The 26,462-nt window shown below is 43.9% G+C and overlaps 1 protein-coding gene across 1 annotated transcript; it reads right to left on the bottom strand.

The window, feature by feature from the left end:
- Positions 1-19,379: 19,379 nt before the first annotated feature.
- On the bottom strand, positions 19,380-25,270 carry LOC133393437 (uncharacterized). Its single transcript, XM_061658481.1, has one exon. The coding sequence runs from the start codon at positions 24,048-24,050 to the stop codon at positions 23,067-23,069; it is 984 nt and encodes a 327-aa protein (XP_061514465.1). The 5' UTR covers positions 24,051-25,270; the 3' UTR covers positions 19,380-23,066.
- Positions 25,271-26,462: the final 1,192 nt, after the last annotated feature.

Raw genomic sequence — 26,462 nt, 5'->3', positions numbered from 1 at the left:
CACTGCACCAAAAAAACTCTGCTAAATAATAATCTTAAACAATCGTTCATTATAGAACTAGGTTCTGTATAACCTTGAAACTTACGAATAAGACCATTTGCCATATTGTTGAACGAATCAGAAGAGCCCAGAAGTATTTCAAATTCATCCAGCTCTACTTTTGAAGTAATGTGAGGAAACGCTTCAGTGCAATGTGTCAATCTAGATTGTGCCCTATTTTCAACAAAACTATCAAATTGTATTCTCAGAGTGGAAACGCATTTTTTAATGATTGATAATTCTTTCGTGACATGCTGCTCAAAGCCATCTCGAGAAGATGATTGCGGATCTTTAACGAGAAAAGCCGTATTTTCATAAGTGTTGGCTGCTTGCAAATATTTCTGATGCCTTTGGTCGGACATTTTTGACGACTGAATAGACTGTGTAAAAGAAACCTCATTATCATTGACATCAGTAATTGTCGAACGTACTAGGCATCTATCATCGGTATCATTTGGCAATGGCACTGGACGTGGGGAATGATTTTCAATGACATTTTCTTTGTGTTCTGTAGGACGAATAACGCGTTTGTTGTTGCTAACATCTAACGAGAGAGTTGGCTGGGACAAAGAAGCCTCACCCGCACTAGTAGTGGGACGAATAACGCGTTTGTTGTTGCTAACATCTAACGAGAGAGTTGGCTGGGACAAAGAAGCCTCACCCGCACTACTAGCGGGACGAATAACGCGTTTTTTGTTGCTAACATCTAACGAGAAAGTTGGCTGGGACAACGAAGCCTCATGCGCACTAGTATTGGGACGAATAACGCGTTTGTTGTTGCTAACATCTAACGAGAGAGTTGGCTGGGACAACGAAGCCTCACGCGCACTACTAGCGGGACGAATAACGCGTTTTTTGTTGCTAACATCTAACGAGAGAGTTGGCTGGGACAACGAAGCCTCACGCGCACTACTAGCGGGACGAATAACGCGTTTTTTGTTGCTAACATCTAACGAGAGAGTTGGCTGGGACAACGAAGCCTCACGCGCACTACTAGCGGGACGAATAACGCGTTTTTTGTTGCTAACATCTAACGAGAGAGTTGGCTGGGACAACGAAGCCTCACGCGCACTACTAGCGGGACGAATAACGCGTTTTTTGTTGCTAACATCTAACGAGAGAGTTGGCTGGGACAACGAAGCCTCACGCGCACTACTAGCGGGACGAATAACGCGTTTTTTGTTGCTAACATCTAACGAGAGAGTTGGCTGGGACAACGAAGCCTCACGCGCACTAGTAGTGGGACGAATAACGCGTTTGTTGTTGCTAACATCTAACGAGAGAGTTGGCTGGGACAAAGAAGCCTCACCCGCACTACTAGCGGGACGAATAACGCGTTTGTTGTTGCTAACATCTAACGAGAGAGTTGGCTGGGACAACGAAGCCTCACGCGCACTAGTAGTGGGACGAATAACGCGTTTGTTGTTGCTAACATCTAACGAGAGAGTTGGATGGGACAACGAAGCCTCACGCGCACTACTACCTGAACCTTCAATGCATCTGCTACCAATAACATTAGTTGATACAATTTTTCGAGGTGAGGATGTCAGATCCTTTATATTCTGATTTTGAATATCAGTAACTTCTGTACAACGTTCATTGCGTCGTGTGAGGGTAGCGCTGGAATTTGGTTTGGAGGATGATTGTGCTGAAATGGTAGTAACTGCAGCCGCATTGTCTATGGGCCTCGAACCAGCTAACGAAAGAATACGCCGAGGAGACGCAACCTCCAAATCCACCGTTGTTTTTAAAGGTACTGTCTGAGTGGTAACAGTCAAGTAAGGTAATCTTTGTTTCATGATATTCAACCATGTCATTGTTGAAGAATCGATGTTTTCCATTTTATAAGCTGTAAGGGGCAAATTGATGTTATTCATAGATTTTAAGTAGCATTTAAAGTACCGTCTGTTTCATTAATTTACCTTGTATGTTTTATTAGTTTAGTGCCAAGTGTGTTATGTTTCAAACATCTTTAACCAAATATACACGTTGTATCGTTAAATCACTTTCTTAAAATTGACTTTCGCTGTACTTGCTTGTTTTCGGCGTGAGAGAAAAATTGTTAAAACATAACGCGATTTTTGGCATACAGGTCATACCAACCGAACTCCATTGACAGCCAGAGAGATTCAATACACTCCTTCATACACGAATTAAAAAAAAATTGCTTATCACTTGCTAAAACTTTTATGAATCATTTTGTTATACAAATTACGTCGTGTTTTTTTTATGTTTACATAGAGTTACATTTAAAAATTGTAAGAAGTTGTTTCTACAATAGGAAACCAACTGTCATATTTCAAACCAACATGGCGGCCACAATTTCACCCACAATTATTTCATCACCTTGTCTGCTAGAAGTAAACAAGTGCGTTGACAGTAGTTTGTTTATGCAATCAAGTGGCGTGTATGTGATGCATTAGTTAAAAAATAATTGATCCGTATATAATGTATCATGAAAGTAATAGTTTGGGTTAGAATGCACAGTAATCAATATTATTTTAATTAGCTACTTAAGGGGCAGTCCACGTTTTGGCCATAGTACATACGTGTTTTTGTAAAGTACATGTAAACCAAAATGAGGTTATGTATTTATATTGTTTCCTTTACACCCGAACCATATATTTCCAATCATGATTATACATCCTAATTCCGCATCTTTACAGCAAAAAAGGAAAGTGCAAAGTGTTTCAGGTAAGTTGAATCGTGTAAACAACTTTTCTCTTTGAATTGTAGGAAATTTGTCATCATACAGATCCAGAGGTCATACGGCTAGAGGTGTGAAGATTACCCGGTTGAAAATAGCTTAGGAAAGCTTAAGTTTAGGAAAGCTGCAAAGGCCGGAAAGAGGTATCAAAATAAGAATCTGCATGTAGCAGAAAGCCCATTAGAACCGCAAATATGATACACAGTTTTGTGACATATCTACTAGCTGATAGGCGCACAGCTTTCCGGAAATGAGTTTGTAAGTACTACATGTAAAATAGACAATTATTATAAATTTCTCTTTGTGCTGAAATTTTAAACATCAATTTTGTTGCAGGTTTCTTCTCACCAGAAAGGCATGAATGAAAGCAAAAACAAAAATTCTAACGTGATTATCAAACAACTCATGGACTCTATTTAATGAAGCGCATGCTCTTGAAAAGGGATCATTCTGACCAAATGTCGAACGACGTGAACGGATAAATATAGTAGGTCTTGAACGCAGACGACGAGATGAGACATACGCATACAAAAAGAATTGATGTAAGGAGCGAAGGAGCATTTATTTTAGAAGAGATAACACTGGCAATACAGCAAGGCTGCGCATGTGAATGAAGATACTTGATATCAATCAAGTCCAGCATACGGCAACGGAGAGAATAGCTATTTGCAGCATTCCTCCCATGTAGGGTGCACGTAGCATTTCCTACCCCACTCACAAATTCATGGGCAGAGGGAGAGCGTGGCAACTAATGATTAGATATTACTTCGAATTTTTAATCGAAAATCCCCCCCAAAAAGTTAAAATTCCTCCCTTGAAGGAAATTCCCAACTGTTTGAAAACCGCTGCCTAATCTCTGCATAGCAATTGTTACTCCACTGACAAAGATTGGGAATCGAATAAAACAAAATAATTTTGAATAGTTTTTGGTATTACTTTAATAATGGTTTGCATCTGTAAGAGGATGCTTGGAATTAAATAAATTTTGCTACATGGGCAACAAAAAGCTCAAAATGAACAAATGACGCACACACTCTCAAAAAGTGCTTTAGAAGAACTGCTATGAAGCCCATGTGAAGCGGCTTATGAAGCCATGAATTCTACTCGAAATTCATCCAAATTCGAGCACACTTGTCGATTGGGTAAGCCACGGGTATTTTGGTAGTAGAACCGTAGATCATCGATAGGATGCGGGAATGATGCGTGTAAGGGTAGCGGGGCACTAACCGCAATAGGTGAAGCGACCGAAGGTAAAGTTTCGAAGCGCTCAGCAGCATGATGGAGAGGGGTTATTGGCGTAGAGGTGCTGTTTGACTGCGTAGTTGTCGCTGCTGGTTCGTCAACAGGGGGGAAGTTGGCGGCGCTGAATCGGTACGGATAAACGGAAGTGATTCGTGTTCTTGGGTCGCATCTGTTGATTGCCTGGGACGGGATGGCGGCAGCGGTGGTTGATGAAAATCCCGGCGAGCATTGTAGTCCAAAAATTCGCGGAATGCGAGGTGAGGGGGCCAAGAGCAGGGCGATAGAGCTTTGGCTTTCAGTGACAGGGGGACCCCGACCTTGAAAGATACAAAGGAAAGTCGCGATTCGTCTGCCCCTTGCTTTACCAATCGGAAAACCATGACGTCGCTGGTGTTCAGACGAGATTTTACAAAGGTGGTGAAGTTGTCCGCTGTGACGTCAGGGCTGATGTGTGCGAAGTAGATCCAGAAGCGAGGTTCGGAAACAGTAACCGTTTTGATAGCGTGATCATTGTTTGACGAACTTCCAGTGCCATGTAATAGCGGGGGTTGCGGTTGTTTTGGTCCCGTGACGTTTGTGTTGGTGCTTGCACCGGTGTTGTTCTGCGTTGGTGCTAACGGTGGATAATTGCCGTCGTCGGATATGTGAGTGTCATTAACCGGCCTAGGTGGGCATACATCACAACCAAAATCCTGTTTAAGGCTGGAAATTGCGTTGTTGATATCGTTGCGTAGGATCTCTAATCTCTAAGCTCTCCCACGAGCGTAGATTTTAGGTGCTGCAAATAAGGAATGACAGCACATCCTTTGCAATACCACTTCAGTTGAGGATTGCACTTTAGGTCCATTATAGAGCCTTTACTGAGGCCTATACAGGTAGGATGGTAAAGACAACCACAAGTGCCACTACAGGGAACGGCCTCGCCGTTGATAGTGTTAGTGCAAGCTATGCAGCTCATCCTGTGCTGTGTGCGATGGGGCTATGACTGCTCGTGTGGTGGTGTAAAGGTGTCGTCAGGAAACTGATAATGGCGCTGATGCGAAGATCCACAGCGGCCTAACTTTTCAGGCGATGAAAACACAATGAACAGGCTCGCAAAGCGTATTAAACACACGCAAATTGAGACAATCGCTCAAGTAGCGCAGCCAACAGTGAAAAAGCTACGCGAGTTGTAACCGGGGTAAAACACTTGGCGAAAGGGGAGCTGAAGATAAGTGCAGCCGACGGCGTTCGCGTATGACATATGTATCTGTATAAAGTTGTATAAAGTTATATAATATATATATATATATATATATATATATATATATATATATATATATATATATATGTGTATATCTATATATATATATATATATATATATATATATATATATATATATATATATATATATATATATATATATATATATATATATATATATATATATATATATATATATTTGAATATTCATGTACAGGATTAATTTAATGTTTTTCATATAAATTTGTTGCACTGCTGAAAACTTTATAGAAAAAATATCGCAAAACATTTTCACCATGTAAATAACTCTTTAAAATAAAATCAATCAGTATTTTTATTCATTTTTATAAAGTAAATACAATCCTGTCGTCCCTTCTAAATTTGAAATAAGTTAAATTCAAATTTCAAGAAAGTGAGTAAAGCTGCCTTCTAATTGATAACAAACCATCCAATAATGATGTAACGAATGAAAGCCAATACCAACGGCAAAAAAATCAAAATTCAAAACTTAACCATCCTTGAATCGTAGATATAAACGTCTTTAAATGCTTGACAGTTGTATCTCATGATTCTCATTCTCTCATGAGCGTCGAACGGATTTCGACGTTCGAAGCCGGTACTCGCCCCGTAAATCTTGGTGCCATCGAGCATTTGTGGCAGATTCTAGGAGCAAGTGAGAACTGGTATAACAAAGAAACAAATTTAAATTTAAAGCTTTGGATAACGTTTGAGAAGAACCAGATGCAAAAACTAGATGCAGAACTAGATAAAAATTTAATAAATTATAAATAAAAAACACGCCAAAGATTCTCGAACATGTAAAGATTGCGAGAGGAACGCATGTAAATTATAAGTTTGGTGTTATAGTAGTTCAGAAAAATATTTTCTGTAGAATGAATAAAGTGAAAACTTTATTTTGGCACAGTGATTTTGATCAATTTTGGAAAAAAAAATATTTTTTCTTGAAGCAAAGTTTGCATTTTTGTCATGCTATAGTACTACAATTCAGAAACATATCACGAAAAATGTTAAAAAAAATAAAACAGTTAAAAAACTTCATTTTTTACGAAAAAAATCTAAAATTGTAAGTAATGTGTAGGGGATTCTCGATACAATTTTTCCGTTCGGCTTCTAGATTTTGACTAACTTTATTTCCTATCATTCTTTACATGTATTCGCTTATTCGGCAAGATTAGTGTAGCGCCTGGGAATGATCGTGCAATATCGGGTTTTTGGCTATCTGTACTAATTCAATACTTAACATACCGCCCCCGTGGAAAGGTTACTTTAAACGACTCTTCCTGTAACAATTTTCCTATCCGTAGCTATTCTCTTGTTGGATCGGTAATACACATATTTTTGATATACAGCGTCGATATTCACCTTCTTTCGTCCGAACCTCTACTACACGTATGCACGTTGCCATCATTGCCTTCAAAGATTCGTGTGACTCGTCCCACAGCCCATTTCAACGGTGGCAAATTGTCTTCTTTAATCAGTACCATAGTTCCAATACTAATATTATTCCTTTGTCTTGTCCATTTAGTTCGGGGATGGAGTCCGGATAGGTAATCGGTCTTCCACTGTTTCCAGATACGACGGACAAACTCTTGAATTTTCTGGAAACGATCCAAACGATTGACTTCGATGCCTTTGTATGATGGTTCAGCCGTAGACACCAAACTGCGATGGATTAAGAAGTGCCCCGGAGTTAAAACTTCCAAATACTCCGGATCTGTGGACAGTTGTGTTAGTGGCCGTGAATTCAAACATGCCTCGATTTGTATCAACAACGTCTCAAGGTCTTCCTTCAGAAGTATGGTAGCACCAATTGTGCACTTTAGATGCCTTTTCAAACTCTTTATGGCCGCTTCCCATAATCCTCCAAAGTTTGGCGAGCGTGGTGGAATGAATTTGAATTCAATTCCTTCAGAAACGCATTGCGTTGTTATCGCTTCTTGTGCTTGTTGCGTTTTGAACAGATCGTAAAGTTCCTTCAGTACTCGAGCTGCTCCACGAAAGTTTTTGGCGTTATCGCATTCTATCAGTGCTGGCTTACCTCTTCGAGCCACAAAACGTTTGAGCGCTGAAATGAATGCTTGTGTGGACAAATCAGCTACCAGTTCCACATGAACGGCCTTAGTCATCAGACATACGAAGACTACCACAAAACATTTCATCGGTGTTGGTTTTCGTGGTGCTAGTCGATACCACAACGGTCCACATAGATCTACTCCGGTATTTTGAAAGAGAAAGGTAGGAGTTACTCTTTCTGGAGGCAGGCCCATTAATTGCTCCATACAAGTAGGTTTGCTGCGAAAGCATTTTACATAATTATGTACTACCCTTCGAGCAATTGATATTAGTAGCTATTAATATTAGTAGTTGCGGAGCCGGATGCTAAAACTGGTGATGGTACGATTGCATAATCAATGTGGTTAATGGGTGATTAGGATCCAAGATAACAAATAACAAAATTGCTATAGCGCGTTGTTCTGGTGTGAAGCTTACATCAGGGGCAGTGATACGTGATGCCCATTCGTTGCTATGCCTCAGCCATTTGGGACCGTGCCACCAAAGTTTGCTGTACAACAATTCACTGGGGGACATACCTCTGGATATAATATCTGCCGGATTGTCTTCACCAGATACATGGAACCATTGTGTCCGATCCGTGATATGCTGGATCTCTGAAACCCGGTTCGCTACAAATGGTTTCCATCGAGATGGATTGGCAGGTATCCAGTACAACACAATTGTAGAGTCCACCCAAAATACTCCCTTCGTTTCTTGCTTCAAGCTTGCTTTAACTTTCTGCCACAGATGGCACAGCAATAAGGCACCTGAAAGCTCTAGTCTTGGAAGGGTTACTCTTTTTTGCCTTTTGCCATTTTCTATTGGTGCTACTCTTGATTTGGCACATAGCAGCTGTACTGTGATGGTACCATTCGCCGAAGTCGTTCGCATATACAAGCAGGCACCATAGGCCCTTTCTGATGCATCGCTAAAGCCGTTAATCTCAATGCTGTTTGCTGAATCTGCTATCACCCTTCGTGGGACCGCGATCCTTTCAACGTCTTCTATGCCTTGTTTAAACTTCTTCGAATTTACGCGTAGTTCTTCCTCTAATGGTTCATCCCAGCCGACCTTTTTTCCCGCAGGACTTGTAAGAAGCATTTTGCCATTACGATCACTGGCCCGATCAACCCCAAAGGATCATACAAACGCGCTGCGTTTGACACAACCGCCCGTTTAGTAATGTTATCCTCCTTATGCCATTTTGGGATGCTGAATGTAAGCACATCTTGTGCCGGATTCCATTTCAGACCCAAAGTTTTTATCGACTTATGGGGATAAATCAGCAGCTCCGAGCCCATTTCTCGAAGATCTAGTGGAAGGGAATTCAGTATCTCTACGGAATTTGATGCCCACTTCCTCAAATGGCATCCCGCAGAATGCAATAGTTCTGACAGCTCATTGCAAACTAGCCTCCCTTATTCTGCCGCTAATCATATCATCCATATAGAAATCTGACTTCAAAATCTTTGAAGCTATCGGGTATGATAAATTTGACTCGTTTGCCAGTGCTTGAAGACATTTTGTCGCCAGATACGGAGCTGACGATGTCCCGTACGTTACAGTCTTAAGCTGAAACTCTCGAACTCCGCCACCATTTTCATCTCCCCACAGGATACGTTGAAGTGGACGGTCTTCCTCTCTTATCCATATCTGCCTATACATCTTCTAGATGTCTGCGGCAATGCGTATCTCGGGATGCGAAAACGCAGTATGATACTAATCAAATCGTCTTGAATCACAGGGCCAACTAACAAAGCATCGTTTAGTGAAACTCCAGACTCAGTTGCACAAGAGGCATCAAAAACAACCCTCAGTTTGGTCGTAAGGCTGTCCGGACGAATAATGCAATGGTGTGGCATGTAATACGTGGGTTCGTTTATGACTTTAGAGCTTGAACTAATCTCTTCCATGTGATTGAGTTCTTAATATTCATCTAGAAATTCCTGATACTGTTGTTTCAACTCAGGGTTGGCGCTTAGACGACGATTCAGCGAGTGGAGTCGACGTTTTGCTATTTCGTGAGAGTTTCCTATTCTACTAATCTTTCCACATCTTTAGGCAATGCTACTATGAATTTCCCATTGATTCCCCGTTTTTTAGTGCTTTCAAATATCGCTTCGCATTTCGATTCTTCAGGCGAAAACATATTCCCTGACTGGCACGCTTCTATCTCCCAAACCTGCTTTAGCCTCTCATCTAACGATTCATTGATGCACGCTACGTTAACCAGACTTCTTTGATTTAAACTTCTGCATAACATAGATTTTCCCGACACTACCCATCCAAATGAAGTCTCTTGCAGTAACAAATTATTTTCTCCCGATCGTAGCCTAACTAATCCGTTCAACAATATTTCATTATACACCTCCCTTCCGAGAAGCATATCGATTGCGCCAATCTCTGCACAGGTTGGGTCAGCTAGCTTAACGTTCGGTGGTAGTTCCCATTGTTGCTGATCAACCTTAACTGACGGAAGGTTCCACATGATCTCAGGTAGCACGTGCAACCTTAAAGGAAAGCAAAAAGTAGTACATTGCGAATGAATCACCACATTTACCGAATGAGTTGATGTTTGGCTGCCTCTGCCCACTGCTCCAATTGCGAGATGATCTCGTAGCCTTTGTGCTCGTAAACCTTGCACTAAACGTTCGGTGATGAGATTCACTTGCGCTCCTCCATCCAGTAATGCGAGTGCGATCATTTAGTGGCCATTCAATGCGACAACATTTAGCAGGACAGTTGTCAACAATATAGATGTTGTAGGCACCGGTTGGTTCGCGGTCGGGGTCAGCATCACCGTATTGTTCGGTTCGATGAAAGATGTCGCTCTCGTTGATGTTGTCACCGTACTCTCTGGAACACTCGCGGCAACTGTAGACGATGGTTCAATCGGCGTCCGATGTAACATAGTGTGATGCTTCAGCTTACACACACGACACGTGCTGGAGGTGCATTCTCGTACGCGATGGTCTGGCGCCAAGCAATTTATGCAAAGTCCTTTCTCTTTCACTTTGTCGTACCGTTGATTTACAGGCAGGTTTCGAAAGGTCTCACACTTAAAGGCGGAATGGTTCTCTCGGTTGCAGAATGTACATTTCTTTTCTATAACGTTTACGGTTGCACACGCTTGCTTCCATTTTTGTCGACCGTGGTTAGTGTGTGCGTGAGGGGCAGTTTCCTTTGCACTGGGCAAAGCTTGTAGGTATAATTTGCTCCTGTCGTTTCTATTGCGTCGATCACTTGTGTTGCTTCTTTGGAAACCACTCGTTTTAGAGAAATTAATTAATTTTAACGTTGGCCACGATTCTAGCGCACCATCGAAATTAGGTTACGGAATTTCCGGTAAACACACTTTCGATTTGGGGTTCGACACTCTTGGATCCTGCGCATCGGTATTAGGCACCGCATACTCCTGCGCTTTCGTGTTAGACACACACATCTCTGCTTCACGCCGCTTCAGCAATACCGTTAGCTCGAAGCGACGTCGCTCGAACTCATCATACCGCTTCTCTTCTTCCAACCACTGCACTTCGTCGCCCGTCTCCAGCAACGAAGCGTGCCTTCTCTCGAAGGCGGCCACAATTGTCGTTAACTGCTTCTTACACGCTTGCAGTGGCGCGTTAAACGGTGGGCGGACTGGGCGGCCGCCAGGGGCCCCGGCGATCTAGGGGGCCTCGTCATTGTGGATGTTCGACTTCGTATCTCTCGTAAATACTCAAGGAACCTATTGACCATGTTCATTTATATATGGTTTTTATGGATTTTTTTGCATCTACATACAGCCATATACAGCCATAATACGAATAACAATCTCCATTGCCTCGGCCATTTGGGGGCCCCGTTGATGATCCCGTCGATTGAGGGGCCCCTTCCATTTGGTGTTGTTAACCCATTTTCCCTCCGGGGGTTATGTTTACAATCAGATTTACTATTACTACCAGACCTATCAGAAGCATATTTATTTTATTTATCAGAAGCATTTTACTATCAGAAGCAGAACACATTTCCCTTTTTAACATGTGCAATATTTTTACCTTAGTTGGAATAGCAGAACGCTGCGATACATGCCCACAGCTCAAAACAATACCATTTCATCATCGTTGGCCCAAAGCGTTGCATCAAATGCATTGAACGCTACGCACGAATTGGGTAAAGCGAAAATCCGTTACAAGAAATGCCTCACGCAAACTACAAGGACATACGACATTAAAAGGCTCCGAAACCGATCTCAACACAACGGTTCGTAGCCGGAGAAATTAGCAAGAAAAATTAGCTGACACCAAGCACGCTGTTTTTATCTGTTGAGGTTTCATTCAAGAATCGATTCCGATGTCGATGTGTGCGCTTTTTAATTTGGCTTGTGTCTATGTTATCACGCAAAAACTAAGAACTCGTGCCCCGGCTAACCTTTGGGGCCCCAGTCAAAATTGTGGACTGGACGAAGTGATGGTAGAAAGGCAAGCTGTTGAAGGGTTTGGGTCAAAATTGGAAGGGTCGACGGAAAATCGAGTCGAGAAGGTCGAGAGGGTCGAGAAAATATTTAACCGATTTTGAAAGATAGGAAGATCCTATTCATTAAAAATTAACTGAACATATTTTAATATGACAATTCATATCGTTGAACTTTTCCAAATTTGATCACCATAACATGGATTGTCGGACCAATCAATATGGCCAAATTTGAGGAGAAATTAGAAAATAGAAACGAATAATTCCATAAAAACCTGACTGTTGATTTTACGAGAACAATGGTTACACACTATTGCTTTTTCAGGATGCAACGATTTTCTAGGAGTTTTTTTTAAGGAAATGCGCTATGAATTTGTCTGACCTGGCCTTACTTGTCCGTGGCCTCATAATAGTACTGAACGATTGTACGTTTGTCTCGATAATTTTTCAGCTGTTAACTATTTTGTACCATCTTCAGATATATCCTGAAACAAATTTGCAACATGGAAGGAAGGGTACATTGAGAAGCGATATTTCGATTTTGCTTAATTGTTTGGAACTTTTTATGACTTTTGCACACTATGCTGCTGACTCTTAATTGAAGAATCTTTACAATCAATTTTAGTAATTGTAAGTCAATAAAACGAATTTGAAACATGCTTGGATGATATAATAATTTAATAAAAACAACAATATAACCAATCGCATTGTTTAATATCATAAACCAGTTATTTTAGGTATTAACTGTAATAATATAATAATGTATGTGTAGAAGAAAAAAATGCATTCTCCCGGCCCTCAACGATCGATCATTTAGAAAGCAGCTGATCTAAAGCAGTGGTCTCCAATCTGTGGTCCGCCGATCACTTGAGACAAACATACTGCAATACAGGGTATTTCCAGTTACTTTCGAATGAAAATATTGTTTTTCCCGCGTGCAAGAAGTTATAGCTCTGACCGATTGAAAATGAAGTGGCCGTAATTCGAAGCAAAACGGTACTTCAGTATTCATTGTAAAGGAAAACACCAACGTAAAAGCAAACTATTGTTTTCATGTCATGCTCACGATGACGATTTTAAATCAAATCGTCCGTACTATGAAATAAGAGCTGGAAACTGTAAAGTAGGAAAGAAAATATCGTTTAGAACCATCGTTCTTGTCAATAAAAGACAAACGTAACTAGCTTAGTGAAAACGATAACTTTCCCACACACAACTCGGAACTAAAAGTGCGAGACCTTTAACTTCTTTTCATCATCGATCGACTTCTCATTTAAGGAGTTTACTTATGTCCTCCTACCCAAGGTAAGCCCTCTAAACTCCAACGTCCTACATGTTTTTATAATCGCCTAGACGATCAAGTGTCGAAAGACCGCTTCGAAACAGTATCCACAGTACCCAAAATTTGAACATACCACAAAGCCTTTCTGATATTACTGATTGTTTAGTCATTGATATCGATTAAAAATTGGCGAAGTATTGAAATTGGGGTTTTTATTGATGCGCGGGTGGCAGTCCATTCTGCTATTGTTCATCTCTCTTTCATAAAGTTTTATACAGATGTGAACTGTATTTTGTCGAAACAAGTTTGATGATTTGGTATGCACTCACGGTTACCACGAAATTTCAGCAATAATAGCAAAGTGGTGTAAAGATTTTTCTCAACCAAAACGTTAATCCCGCAAGCCGAATACGCACCTAAAATTTATCGGGGTGTCTGTAAGCGGTTACCAAATCAAATGTTTGTTCATCACGAGCAAGTGGGCATTGCATTATGTTTTCTTTTGAAGCTCAGACATGTCGTTTTGGCAGAATAAATAGCTGCATTTGCAGTAATTTGTTTTACTGATATTCAGTACCATGTATTACTCAATAGTTGTCAGTCAAAAATGTAACTGAAGCAAACTTAAAATTAACACCAAACCACCCCCCCCCCCCCCCCCTGCGATGGATTTGGCGAAGGGGCCCCGTCTAGAACGCCTAGAGCCTTTGAGATGCTTTACCCGCCACTGTTGGAGGCTGAAATCATGTAAACAATCCATACAAAACCACACAAAAAACTAGCCTGCGATTTTCAGTCTAGAAAATTTTAGCCTAAAAGCTAGAATTAGATTCGAGTACCTGCTCGAAAACATGGTGTTGTTTACATTTATCCCAAGGTGCATTTAAGAGATCAGGTGGTGGAATCTGGAATCAAAGTGTAGTCCAGGTGGTCTCATAGCATTTTTTCATAACCAATTTTAAACATCACTATTTGACAGAACGAGTGAAAACTTTTGCTCCAACGAGCTTTCTAGAGGCTTGACGAATACTCAAAACACTCTTACAATCTTCATTCAGAAGCAGAAGCGATACAAATCAGCCTTCTAAATTCATACACCTTGGGATAAGCCCACCTGTATATTATACTCAATTAGTTAGCTGCTCGAAAACTGCTATACAATGCAAGCAGCTGACAGGCTGAAAATTCAGCCTACGAATTTCAAACGGAAAGTGCCCCAGTAATAGTAAATCTGATTATAAACATAACCCCCGGAGGGAAAATGGGGGTATATTGGGTTGACAACACCAAATGGAAGGGGCCCCTCAATCGACGGGATCATAAACGGGGCCCCCAAATGGCAGAGGCAATGGAGATTGTTCTTCCTATTATGGCTGTATATGGCTGTATGTAGATGCAGCTGTAACGGATTTTGGTCTTGTTGTATTCGCAAAAATTGAAATAGTCGATAAAAACCATATATAAATGAACATGGTCCATAGGTTCCTTGAGTATTTTTATACCCTTCCCCCCTTCCTTCTAACTGAAACCTTTCCCATTTCCCCTTCTCTTCGGTCCACACACTTGATGTGTTCGATTAGGGTCAAGAATGAAAATTTTAGTTTTTGCATTAAAAGAAACACACAATCCACTATACCAGGCAAGGAATGTGAATACCATTTTTCGTGTGAAACAGCTGTCTGCTTTCGGCACACAATCGCAAAGCGGTAGCAGGGGCCCCGTATACAAAAACAGGACGGTTCATCCCAGCCAAGAGCGCACACAATGACATCGATTTAACCATTTCTCGAATGAAACCTCAACCCACTGAAGCACCGTTGACCAAACGACCTTCCTACACAGAAAACTTTTTTTACTGAACTTCAGTAAAATTTTACTGAATTTTTTTGAACTGAAGTTTCAGTAATCGTTTCAGTAAAAAGAATGTTTACTCAATCATTCAGTAATGTCTGGTGCTCACCAAAATGACAGCTCGTTTACTGAAATCCCAGTAAAGCCATTCTCATATTACTGATTTTTCAGTAGTTGGTAGCGATTAAAAAATGACGAAATATTTATTTTAAATTGAGTTTTTATTGATGCGCAGATATTGCCAGTCCCTCAGTTCATGTTCATACATGTTTTGTGTTGTTTTATACAGTTTTTATACTGTATTTCGCCGCCGCAAGTGTAGATGGTTCAGTAAGCGCTCACAGACACCACGCAATTTCAGCAAGCACAGTGGATTGTAGCAAACATTTTACACACCAACACGGCTGCCAATTGTTTTAAATTAATCCCGTAAGCCGAAATATCACCTGTAATTTCACCAGGGTGCCTGTAAGCGCCTACAAAATCAACTTTTTGCACATCACGAGCAAGTAGGTACCGTATTGATTTGTTTTGATGTTCTGACTAACAGGTCGATTTGACAGAATGAATTGCTGCATTTTCAGTAATTTGTTTTACTGATATCCAGTGAAACGACTTATTTGACACTTATTTTACTGATTTTCAGTAAAATGCGTATTACTGAAACGAATTCAGTAAATTATTTTGCTGAAAGTCAGTAAAAACATGACATTCATGCTGAAAATCAGTAAAATATTCTATTACTGAACCGTTTCAGTAAAAAACTTTACTGAAGCAGGATGAGAATATTTGCTGTGTACACAGAAAACTTTTTTTACTGAACTTCAGTAAAATTTTACTGAATTTTTTTTAACTGAAGTTTCAGTAATCGTTTCAGTAAAAAGAATGTTTACTCAATCATTCAGTAATGTCTGGTGCTCACCAAAATGACAGCTCGTTTACTGAAATCCCAGCAAAGCCATTCTCATATTACTGATTTTTCAGTAGTTGGTAGCGATTAAAAAATGACGAAATATTTATTTTAAATTGAGTTTTTATTGATGCGCAGATATTGCTAGTCGCTCAGTTCATATTAATACATGTTTCGTGTTGTTTTATACAGTTTTTATACTGTATTTCACCGCCGCAAGTGTAGATGGTTCAGTAAGCGCTCACAGACACCACGCAATTTCAGCAAGCACAGTGGATTGTAGCAAACATTTTACACACCAACACGGCTGCCAATTCTTTTAAATTAATTCCGTAAGCCGAAATATCACCTGAAATTTCACCAGGGTGCCTGTAAGCGCCTACAAAATCAACTTTTTGCACACCACGAGCAAGTAGGTACCGCATTGTTTTGTTTTGATGTTCTAACTGACAGGTCGATTTGACAGAATGAATTACTGCATTTTCAGTAATTTGTTTTACTGATATCCAGTGAAACGACTTATTTGACACTTATTTTACTGATTTTCAGTAAAATGTGTATTACTGAAATGCATTCAGTAAATTGTTTTACTGAAAGTCAGTAAAAACATGACATTCATACTGAAAATCAGTAAAATATTCTATTACTGAACCGTTTCAGTAAAAAACTTTACTGAAGCAGGATGAGAAAATTTGCTGTGTAGGCTTTTTAAAGCGACGCGAGCTTGGTGTCAATTTTTCCTGCTAATTTCTCCGGCTACGTGCCGGTGTATTGAAATTCTGTGTAGGGGCCTTTAAATTTTTGTCTGTGTATGATGTGTACTTGTGCTTGTTGTAACGGGTTTTCTTTGAGGTTAAACGCAGCGTTCTGTTCTGTGTTCTGTGCATTGGATTTTAGCAGCAAGTGTCTCCGCGTTTTTTGGTGAGCTCGTGCACCAACCATCCACACCAAGACACCAAATGCACGGGGCCCCTTATTGACGGGGCCCTTATTGACGGGGCCCCTTATTGACGGGGCTCTTATTGACGGGGCCTCCTTACCGACGGGGGCCCTTACCGACGGGGGCCCTTACCGACGGGGCCCCTTCATCGAAGAGTCCACATAATCGTTGGGGCCCCGTAAACCACCTTTGAGTTTTGGCTTCAATATAGCTGTAACGGATTTTTATCTTGTCTTCACGCAAAAAGTTGTATGTAAATAAGGATAAAACATCATTTTAATATTAACATGGCCCAGTTCCTTTTGCGACATATGAATACCACCCCTTCCCGATTTCCCCTATTTGTCAGTTGACCACAAAAGTTGAGTAGAGCCCCGCGTGAAAATTTAAGGTTTTGCGTTAAAAGCAGGCACGCTCCACGATCTCGAAAAAATCCACGAAAAAAAATGAATTAATTAAAAATGAGTCATTTTGAAATAGATGGCACAAATCCCATCTAGAGAGAGGGGGGGGGGGGGGGTAGAATCGATACGAAGTCGTACATCCACAAGGACGGGGCCCCCTAGATCGCCGGGGCCTCTGGCGACCACCCAGTCCGCCCACCGTTTAACTGTATTGGCTTACCACTGGTTGGTAACCACTGGTTGGTTTACCACTGTATTGGCGTAATAGCCAACGCGGTCATGCCGGCCTTTTCAAGACTTGAGTACCACGTAGCCGGATAGTCAATTCTTGCTACGGCGGACGGTTCATACGCGGTTAGAACCCACGACGGGCATGCAGATGTGCGGAATGATGGCGGTGTCGCGGACCCGCTCCTATCCAGCGTGCAACTTGCATACTGCCACACTGTCTCCTGCTCGATGCATACGCTGCAGGCAGGGGGAAGGATGCACCTCCACAATAAAAAAAACACCGTCATGAACCAGCGGCGGATCTAACGGTAGACGGACTAGGAGGTCGCCGAAGATCGTTAGTCTGTAGTATGCCGTATGTCTACAAGTGAACAGAGTATTAGCGACAAGGGCCGCCGTAAAGATGGTCGTTGGGGCACCATGGCTGGAGAACCATTTGCCCCTCCCCCCACCCCCAACACCCCCCTCTTACACCCCCAACACCCCCAACAGAAGCTTAGGGTAACAAATTTATGCTTAATGCTTAACATGTTTAGTTCGATGGCAGGCCCCAGGGACTGCCAGTGAACTTTCCAGGATGCCGCTATCATAATCAGCTTGCGTTCTTGATGCCGGCGGAAAGAAAAGTTGATGAAAATCAGCGCCGGGATGAACGTGTTAGAGTGAATTAGGATTCTGCGCGTTGCACAGCAAACCCTCCAGCGTTAGCTAGCAATTCCTTAGTAATTTTTACATTGCAGCAATTGAACTTATTGCGCTTTTTTTTGTTTGATTTGTGAAAATGTAACTTCATCGCCGCAATGTTTGTTAACGGCATTTTTAGGCGCCACAACAGCTCGCGAGCATTGACCACACGCGAGAAAGAGATAGCGCTATGGAGGGAAAAGCACGGACGACGGCTGACAGCGATTGGCCGTCTGACGCACCTACACATCCAAACCTTCGACAGCGCGCTCAGGCGAGGGGTACGAGGCGGAGCCAGGGACGGGTAGCGCGACGAGCTGCTTGACAAATTTGCCGTTGGAGGGAAAAAGATGGCATGATCAAATTCTCGGAACGGCATGATTTCTTCCGTCGCTTTGCGCAGCGGGACCGACCTTCAGAAAATCTTGCTGACATAAGGAACCACATTGCAAACCATTTACAACATAATCGTTCTACGTAAATCCATCCAACCAATACCATGGATATTAAAATTAATAATAAATTATGAAATCGCAAACACAACTACACCTACTATTCTGTACATTACTACCAGCATGGTTATTTATAATATACATTTAAGTACGCGAGTGCAACAACTACGGATTTTTTAAGCATTACTCGCCTGCTCTATTAGCGGCTGAATAAACTGCTGGCTGGCTTACTAGCTCACTCACCGAATAAACGTGGCCACATTCCTGTTGTGTTTGGTTGCTGCTGGTGGATCGAGTGGACGAACGTGGCGATAATCATGCGCACGTAACTATACTATGCGCACGTACAGTAAAATCTTTCTAAAATTAATTCTCTTCAAGATTGATCATGGAGAAACTTAACTATAGCTACGTACACGATAGTGACTCGCCCAAACACATTATCGGACGAATTGGCCATCGACCCGCTGAAATAGCGGAGTACCACGGACGATCGTGACAAGCAGGGTATGCTCGTCTATCAACTACGCACCTGCTTCCAGCGCAACGATCGATTGCCAATTGTTATTGCCGATTGCAATTGCACAACGAGCGAAGAAAGAATCCATCGTCATGTCAGCACTATGATTCCGGACGGCTATACATATTGGTCTCGTGCTGTTGACGTGGTGCGCTGGTTAGCATTTCCTGCTTGTCGTGATCGTCCGTATATGTGTACATTTTAAGAATCATAGGAACACTTCGTGTGTGAAATGATTCATTTGTATTAAAACTTTGACGAACGAAGCACATACTACTGTGGTGTTATGGGGATTTAGGGGCGCCACAAAAGTGGTCCCTAATTTTTTAAAAGATACGCAACACGCTTGGCGAACTACGTTTTTGTAGAATTCGATTTATTTTTTTCTTTTAAGCCGCGGAACGGTGAGTTTGGGAGAGACGCGAAAATTAGTGTTGTTCGTTCGAGAGTTGCCGGAGAAGAAGTGTGTGTAGCAATCCACCGGATAATCGAGGCGGTGAAGCGTGCTGTCACTGGTTGTCTCGCTCTAGTTCGCCCGTCGAACATTTTTGGTCGTGGTTCTAGGTGTATGCACCAGATGGAACTCTGGTCGCTACAGGATTCCCCTCCTAGATCGGTGTTATCGGTATCGCAGAGGAATTACTACTCTTCGTTGAGATCTGGTAACACCGGTCGATACGTTTTGATCCTTGCGTAAGATAGGCGGTGGTGGGGCGAAGCTGGTGGTTGCTCTGGCTGGTTGTAGCGACGGCATGAGTGATGTTCGTGTGGCGCGGTTCCGGGCTATCGGCGGTTGGTTTGTTGACGGCAGCTGTATGGTCGAAGGCGACTGTGTGGCCGTTGGCTGCTGATCTGGCAGCGACGACTGGTTGGACGATGGCAGCTGGTCGAGCGTCGACGGTCCGGGCATCGGAGTTGTGAGACGCTGGCTCATCGTCGATTGTTGCGTCGACGGTGGTTGGACCACCGGAGTAGCGTGTCGTTGGCTCGTCAGCAGTTGGTCGGGTGACGGTTGTTGCGGGGCTGACGAGATTATTCCTTCGGTTGTATATGCTGGCTTTAGGCGGTCGACGGACACAAGCGAGGGGTGTCCGTTTAGTAGGATCTGAAAAGACTTTGAATTTCGAGTAAGTACTTGGTATGGGCCGTGATAAGGTGTGGTTAACGCGGGACGGACGGTGTCATTGCGCACAAACACATGCGAGCATTTGTTCAAGTCGGAGTGCACAAACGATGTTCGGTTGGTGTGCCAGGCGGTGTTAGAAGGTCGAATTTTGCTCATCGCTTCTCGGAGTGATTTGGCAAAGTCGGACTGGTTGACCAGTGCTGGTTGCGGTTTTTCGACGAGAAATTCGGCGGGAATGGTGAGGGTCGTTCCGTACACGAGTTCTGCAGGCGACGCATTAATGTCGTTCTTGAATGTAGTGCGTAATCCGAGCAGTATGAGTGGGAGATGTTCGCTCCACTTCGATGTATCTTTACAGCAAATTGCAGCTTTGAGAGTGCGATGCCATCTCTCGATCAACCCGTTTGCCTGCGGGTGATACGCGGTCGTTCGAATGTGTTTTGTTCCAAGGGCTCGCGTCAACTCCTTGAACAGGGCGGACTCGAATTGTCGTCCCTGATCGGTTGTCACGTGAGACGGAACTCCGAATCGTGCAATCCAATGGTACAGCAGTGCTGATACAACCGTAGTCGCGGTGATGTCTGGAATCGGTATAGCTTCCGGCCAGCGGGTATATCGGTCTATGATCGTGAGGCAGTATCGGTTGCCGTTGCTAATTGGAAATGGCCCGATGATATCGATGTTTATATGGCTGAACCTGTCTTGCGTTGCCGGGTACGGTACGAGCGGGCTTTTCGTGTGTCTGCCTATCTTAGCGCGTTGGCATGCCAAGCAGTTTCTGGCGAATTCCTGAGCGTCCCTTTTGATATCCAGCCAAACAAATCGCTCTGTCATTAATTTGGCAGTGGCTCTCGCTCCAGGATGGCTAAGGTCGTGTACGGCGTGTAGAAGCTGATTCCGGAATGATCTTGTGATGTACGGTCGAATTATTCCACCAGGGCAGTCGGCGTATAGCGATTGGGTGCTTCCTGGTATCGGCGTTTTTTGAAGGAAAAGGTCGGTTCGTGTTTTACCGCTGAGTATATCGGCGAGCTCAGGGTCGTTTGTTTGCTCTTCGGCGAGACGTTCAAAATCGATTGCAGGTGACGCGTTTACTATTTCAACTCGTGAGAGTAGGTCGGCGGTGATGTTTTCTTCTCCCGATACGTGGCGAATGTCGGTGGAGAATTGCCCAATGAAGTCGAGTTGTCTGGCTCGACGCGGCGAGGAGCTATCAAGAGTCTGGCGAAAAGCGAAAGTTAGAGGTTTGTGGTCCGTGTAGATGCAGAATTCACGACCCTCTAACTGATACCGAAAGTGTCGTACAGCCAGATAAATAGCGGTCAACTCGCGGTCGTATGTGGAGTAGTTGAGCTGTGCCTTCTCAAACTTTTTGGAGAAAAATCCTAAGGGCTGGAGTTGGCCGTCGATGCGTTGGTGGAGAACGGCTCCAGCGGCGAAGTCGGAAGCGTCTGTCCAGAGTGACAACTCTGCGTTTAAGGCAGGGTGAGCTAAAAGCGCGGCTTGTTGTAGCTGCTCTTTACATCGGTCGAATGCTTCGCTAGATTCGGGCGTCCACTTTAGCGGTGTCTTGTCCTTCTTCTTGTTCCCCGGTGTCATCTCAAGTAGGATGCTTTGTGTCGTCAGGGCATGTGGCAAGAAGCGTCGATAATAATTGATCATCGCGAGGAATTTCTTCAGCTCCATTATCGTCGCTGGTTTACTCAACTCGCTGATCGCTCGTACCCGTTCCGGGAGAGGACTTATTCCTTCTGCGTTGACCAAGTGGCCAAGAAAGGCAATTTCACTTCGGTTGAATTCGCATTTGGCCGGATTGATGGCCAGGTGGTGTTGTTCCAGACGCTGAAACAGCTGGCGCAGGTGTTCGTGGTGTTCTTCCTCTGACGACGAGGCGACAATCATATCGTCTATGTATGGAAACACGAAGTCGAGACCTCGGAGGACATCGTGAATGAGTCGCTGAAAAGTCTGCGCAGCGTTTCGTAGGCCGAAGGGCATCGTGGTGAACTCGAACAATCCGAAGGGAGTTGTGATCGCCGTCTTCGGTATATCTTCGGGATGTATCGGGATTTGGTGATATGCCTTGTGCAGGTCAACCTTAGAAAATATGGTTTTTCCCTGCAAATGCATAGTAAAATCCTGCAAGAAAGGTAGTGGGTAACGGTCGGGAATTGTTTTCGCGTTGAGGGCCCTGTAGTCGCCACAGGGTCGCCACGACCCGTCTGCTTTTTTCGTCATGTGCAGAGGGCTGGCCCAGCTGCTGTTAGATGGTCGGCACACTCCTAGCTGTACGAGAGACTCGAACTCGGCGCGAGCTGCAGCATATTTTTCGGGGGACAATCTACGCGGACGGGCGAAGGTCGGTTGTCCGGTAGTCTCTATGCGGTGCGTGACGTCGGATTGCAGGAGCGTTCCGGGCGCGGTCCGTGCAGTCAACCCAGGGAATTCCCTCAACAAGGTGGCGATTGGCGAGGTCGAATCGCACACCTTTACGGTTGGCTCCCCAGGATGTAGATCAGGAACACCCGGCGTTCGTAAGTTGGTTAAGGCGTCTACTAGGCATTTGTCGCGCAGGTCCACTAAAAGGTGAAAATGCTGGAGGAAATCGGCTCCTATTATTGCGGTACCCACATCTGCAATCACGAAGTTCCACAGAAAGGCGCGTCGAAGACCAAGATCCAACGTGTAGAGTGACTCTCCATACACTTGGATAGGCGTACTGTTAGCGGCAAATAGTTTCATGGTCGATGGTTTGCAAGGAACGGAGCTGTGCTGTCGAGGTATTACGGAGACGTCGGCGCCGGTGTCGATAAGGAAGGGTTGGTTAGTTTTATAGTCTTTGATAATAAGGCGATGACTGGCCGATGATATCGAATCGACTAGAAGCTGGACGTCTCCCGCGTTCCGTCATGCAGAAGTAGTAGGAGTACCATTATTTTGAGGACGGCTGTTAAACGAGCACGGAGCGCGGCAGTTACGCGCTTGCTGTCCGTATCGGTCGTGGTAGAAACAGTAGCCGTTAGTGTTAGGATTAGTAGCCTGGTTCGTGTTGCGATTGCGAGAGCGTGAGCGGGCCCGTGAGCGTTCACGAGCTTGGTTCTGGTTCATTAGAGTTTCTAAGCGTTGACTCAGCTCGGCTACCTGTCGTGAAAGGCGGTTGACCTCCTCATTCCGCACCTCGGCGATGGTTTGGTACGGACCGGAGCGATTGTACAAGGCGAAAGAGTCGACCACTGAATCGGCTACCTTAACTTTCTCGTCGGCGTTTTGAGAGGACGCGATCACGGCGGACTGAACGTAGGGCGGCAGCCGACCGATCCAAAGATCGATCAACATGGAGTCGGTCATTGCACCGTTTGCTGTTCGCCGCATCTCGGCTAGCAGTTGTGAAGGCTTACGGTCGCCGAGGCTCATTTCGGATAGCAAACGGTGTAGGCGGCTTCGCTGAGACTCTTCGAAATGTTGTATGATGGCCTTCTTCGCGGATTCGTAGCGGTCGGTATTTGGTACGCTGTCGAGAATTGGACGCAACTCGGGAAGAATTCGCGTAGGGATCTGTGTCTTCAGGATGTTAAAACGTCTAACATGATGGTGCGGAGAAATATTCCAGGCGTCGAACCAGTTCTCCAAAGCGTAGAAGAACGTATGGATGTCAGCAGTATCCAATTCGGGCGGCTTGAGACGCATGGCGTTCACGGTCTCGACTTGGAACTCCGGAAGGTCGGTAGAGGCGTCACGAGCGAGAGGGGTTATATCGATTACGTATGGACTCGATGTGGGGAGTCCAGCTGCGGGGCTGGCGACCACCGCAGGACTGGCGGCCACCGCAGGGCTGATGGCAACTGCAGGGCTGGCGACCGGCGCTGCACCTTGTTGCGGGCTACGCTGCATCCTTCCACGTCGGGGTTAGTAGTGAATAAAAAGGGTGGATCTTACCTTAATTGTTCACGTAACCAGGGTGTCGTCTTTGCGGTCGATCGGTATGAAAACGCTTCAGAAGCAGCGTGCGTCGTCTTCCTTCTCGGGTGGAGAAAATGGTGTTTCCTCACCTGCGATAAAATGGTGCACAGCAAATGGCGGCGTCGTTCTTCTTGTCAGCTGGATCCAAGCGGGTTCGCCTTCGAGCGAAAAAATCGTGATGGCGGCGATGTGTCACTACTGCTACGGCTGGATAATTTGCGTGCGCAACTCGACGTTGGTGTCTTCCTTCTTGATCGCACCCGTAGATGGAAGCGCACACAAACGGAAAATTCCCAGTAGCACGAGGTGTAGGAACAGCTTGCCAGGCGGTGATCGGCGTCGAGGAGACCACCAGCGGAGATTGTCGTCGATCCGCTTCCAAGAATTGCGTCGATTGCGTCAGCCGTCGAAAGAAGGATGGAATTTTTCTGCTGCGCCGATGATGGTGTGTGTGCGCTTGTCGCGCTTCGAGGCGGCGCGCTCGTGTGCGGGTGGTTCTTTTGTTCGCATGAATGCAGGAACGCTCCGTGTAGCTACAGCCGCACTAACACGGCGTTGCTGCGTTTTTTCGTTGGCCAGCACTCAACGTCCTGTGTATGATGAAAGGGCGCTCGTTGCACACTTTACAGGGAAAGGGGGGAGGAGGCCAGCTGCGTTGCCGGTACCTCTAACGCTGGTAGCACTCCCGGTCGTAGGCACACACACACACGTTGTCTTCTCTGCGTCGATCTCCGATGCCGGTGGCACGTTTTAACACGTTCAACGCGGTACAAGTTTGCGATGCGTAGTACACACACCCACTCACGGACGAATTCGCGGCGTCGGTTGCGGATCACGTCGGGGTCACCAGTTTTAGGGGCGCCACAAAAGTGATCCCTAATTTTTTAAAAGATACGCAACACGCTTGGCGAACTACGTTTTTGTAGAATTCGATTTATTTTTTTCTTTTAAGCCGCGGAACGGTGAGTTTGGGAGAGACGCGAAAATTAGTGTTGTTCGTTCGAGAGTTGCCGGAGAAGAAGTGTGTGTAGCAATCCACCGGATAATCGAGGCGGTGAAGCGTGCTGTCACTGGTTGTCTCGCTCTAGTTCGCCCGTCGAACATTTTTGGTCGTGGTTCTAGGTGTATGCACCAGATGGAACTCTGGTCGCTACAGGGAAAACCACCAGTTGAATGATATGATATACTTTGTTCGTCAAAATGTTAATTATATAAGTACAAAAGAGAGCTTTTTCATGTACATAACAAACGAGCTTCGCATTAAATTAGTTAAATAGAATGTTGGTAAGGTCAACTAGTTCGTCGGAGAACATCTATCAATCATGGATACCCAAATGTGTTGATGCTCAATACTAGGCATTTATGTAAAATTGTTTTGAAAGCTGACATTAGCTTCCACGCCAAAGATTAAAAAAACTAGTTGACCCACACCACTAGTTATTTAAAATATGTATGAACATACTTACCGTGTCTACATGCACCGCATCTTGGGTGGCCTCGTCTACAAAAGACATCGCATGGTAGGCGAACCACCGTGGCCGGAACACGTCGTCATTGCCTAAAATAAAACAATAATCAATTGGGATTAGAAATAATGAATTCACTGTATATATATTTTTCTATATGTACCTGCACCGGTTTGAGTTGTTTTCTTCACCTTGGCCTTGTTGGTCCGATAAATTCCAAGGAGTCGGGACCACAGATGTTTCGCATCTTGTGGCGAAACCTCCTCCTTGGCCGCTATCGCAGCCCACGCGTCGCCCTTCAAAACTACATTTTTGTAGTTTTTTTTTATTTTTTTTTGACACAAAACACGGTGCTTTTGCACCTCAGCAATGAAGCGGAGGCTTTTTTCATGTTCCTGGAATGAAAAAGAAAATTCAGTTAAATACTTCCCTTTTTTAATTTAAATTAAAACAGAAGAAAGGTCGATAATCGCGTGATAATTCGGTCATGCTAGCCTTTGCACCGGAACCACAGTGATAATAATAACACTTGCTATTTTTATATTAAATGTATCCAAGTAGGCCGGTAAATTTTGCTTACAATTTGATAAAAAAAACGTTCTACCGAGCAATACGACAAAGCCATTCCTCATGAATAAAAAACACGCTCTGTACTAAAAACCGCAACAATACCAAATGGAACCACCAGTTTAACACACTCTGCAATGTAGTTAAAATGATGACATAGATGGACAAACCCTACACCAAATTATTAAAGCACTTGTGAAACCTACAAACACTACATTTTACAATAAAATGTTCAGTACAATTGCGGCCCCGAGCCGAGCCGGCGACTCACAGACAACAGTTAACACACACACACACACACACACACACA

Source organism: Anopheles gambiae, chromosome 3 (genome assembly GCF_943734735.2).
Source record: "Anopheles gambiae chromosome 3, idAnoGambNW_F1_1, whole genome shotgun sequence".
In the NCBI taxonomy this organism is placed as follows: Eukaryota; Metazoa; Arthropoda; class Insecta; order Diptera; family Culicidae; genus Anopheles; species Anopheles gambiae.
Note: the sequence above shows the minus strand (reverse complement) of the source record. Positions and strands in the feature narration are given on the sequence as shown.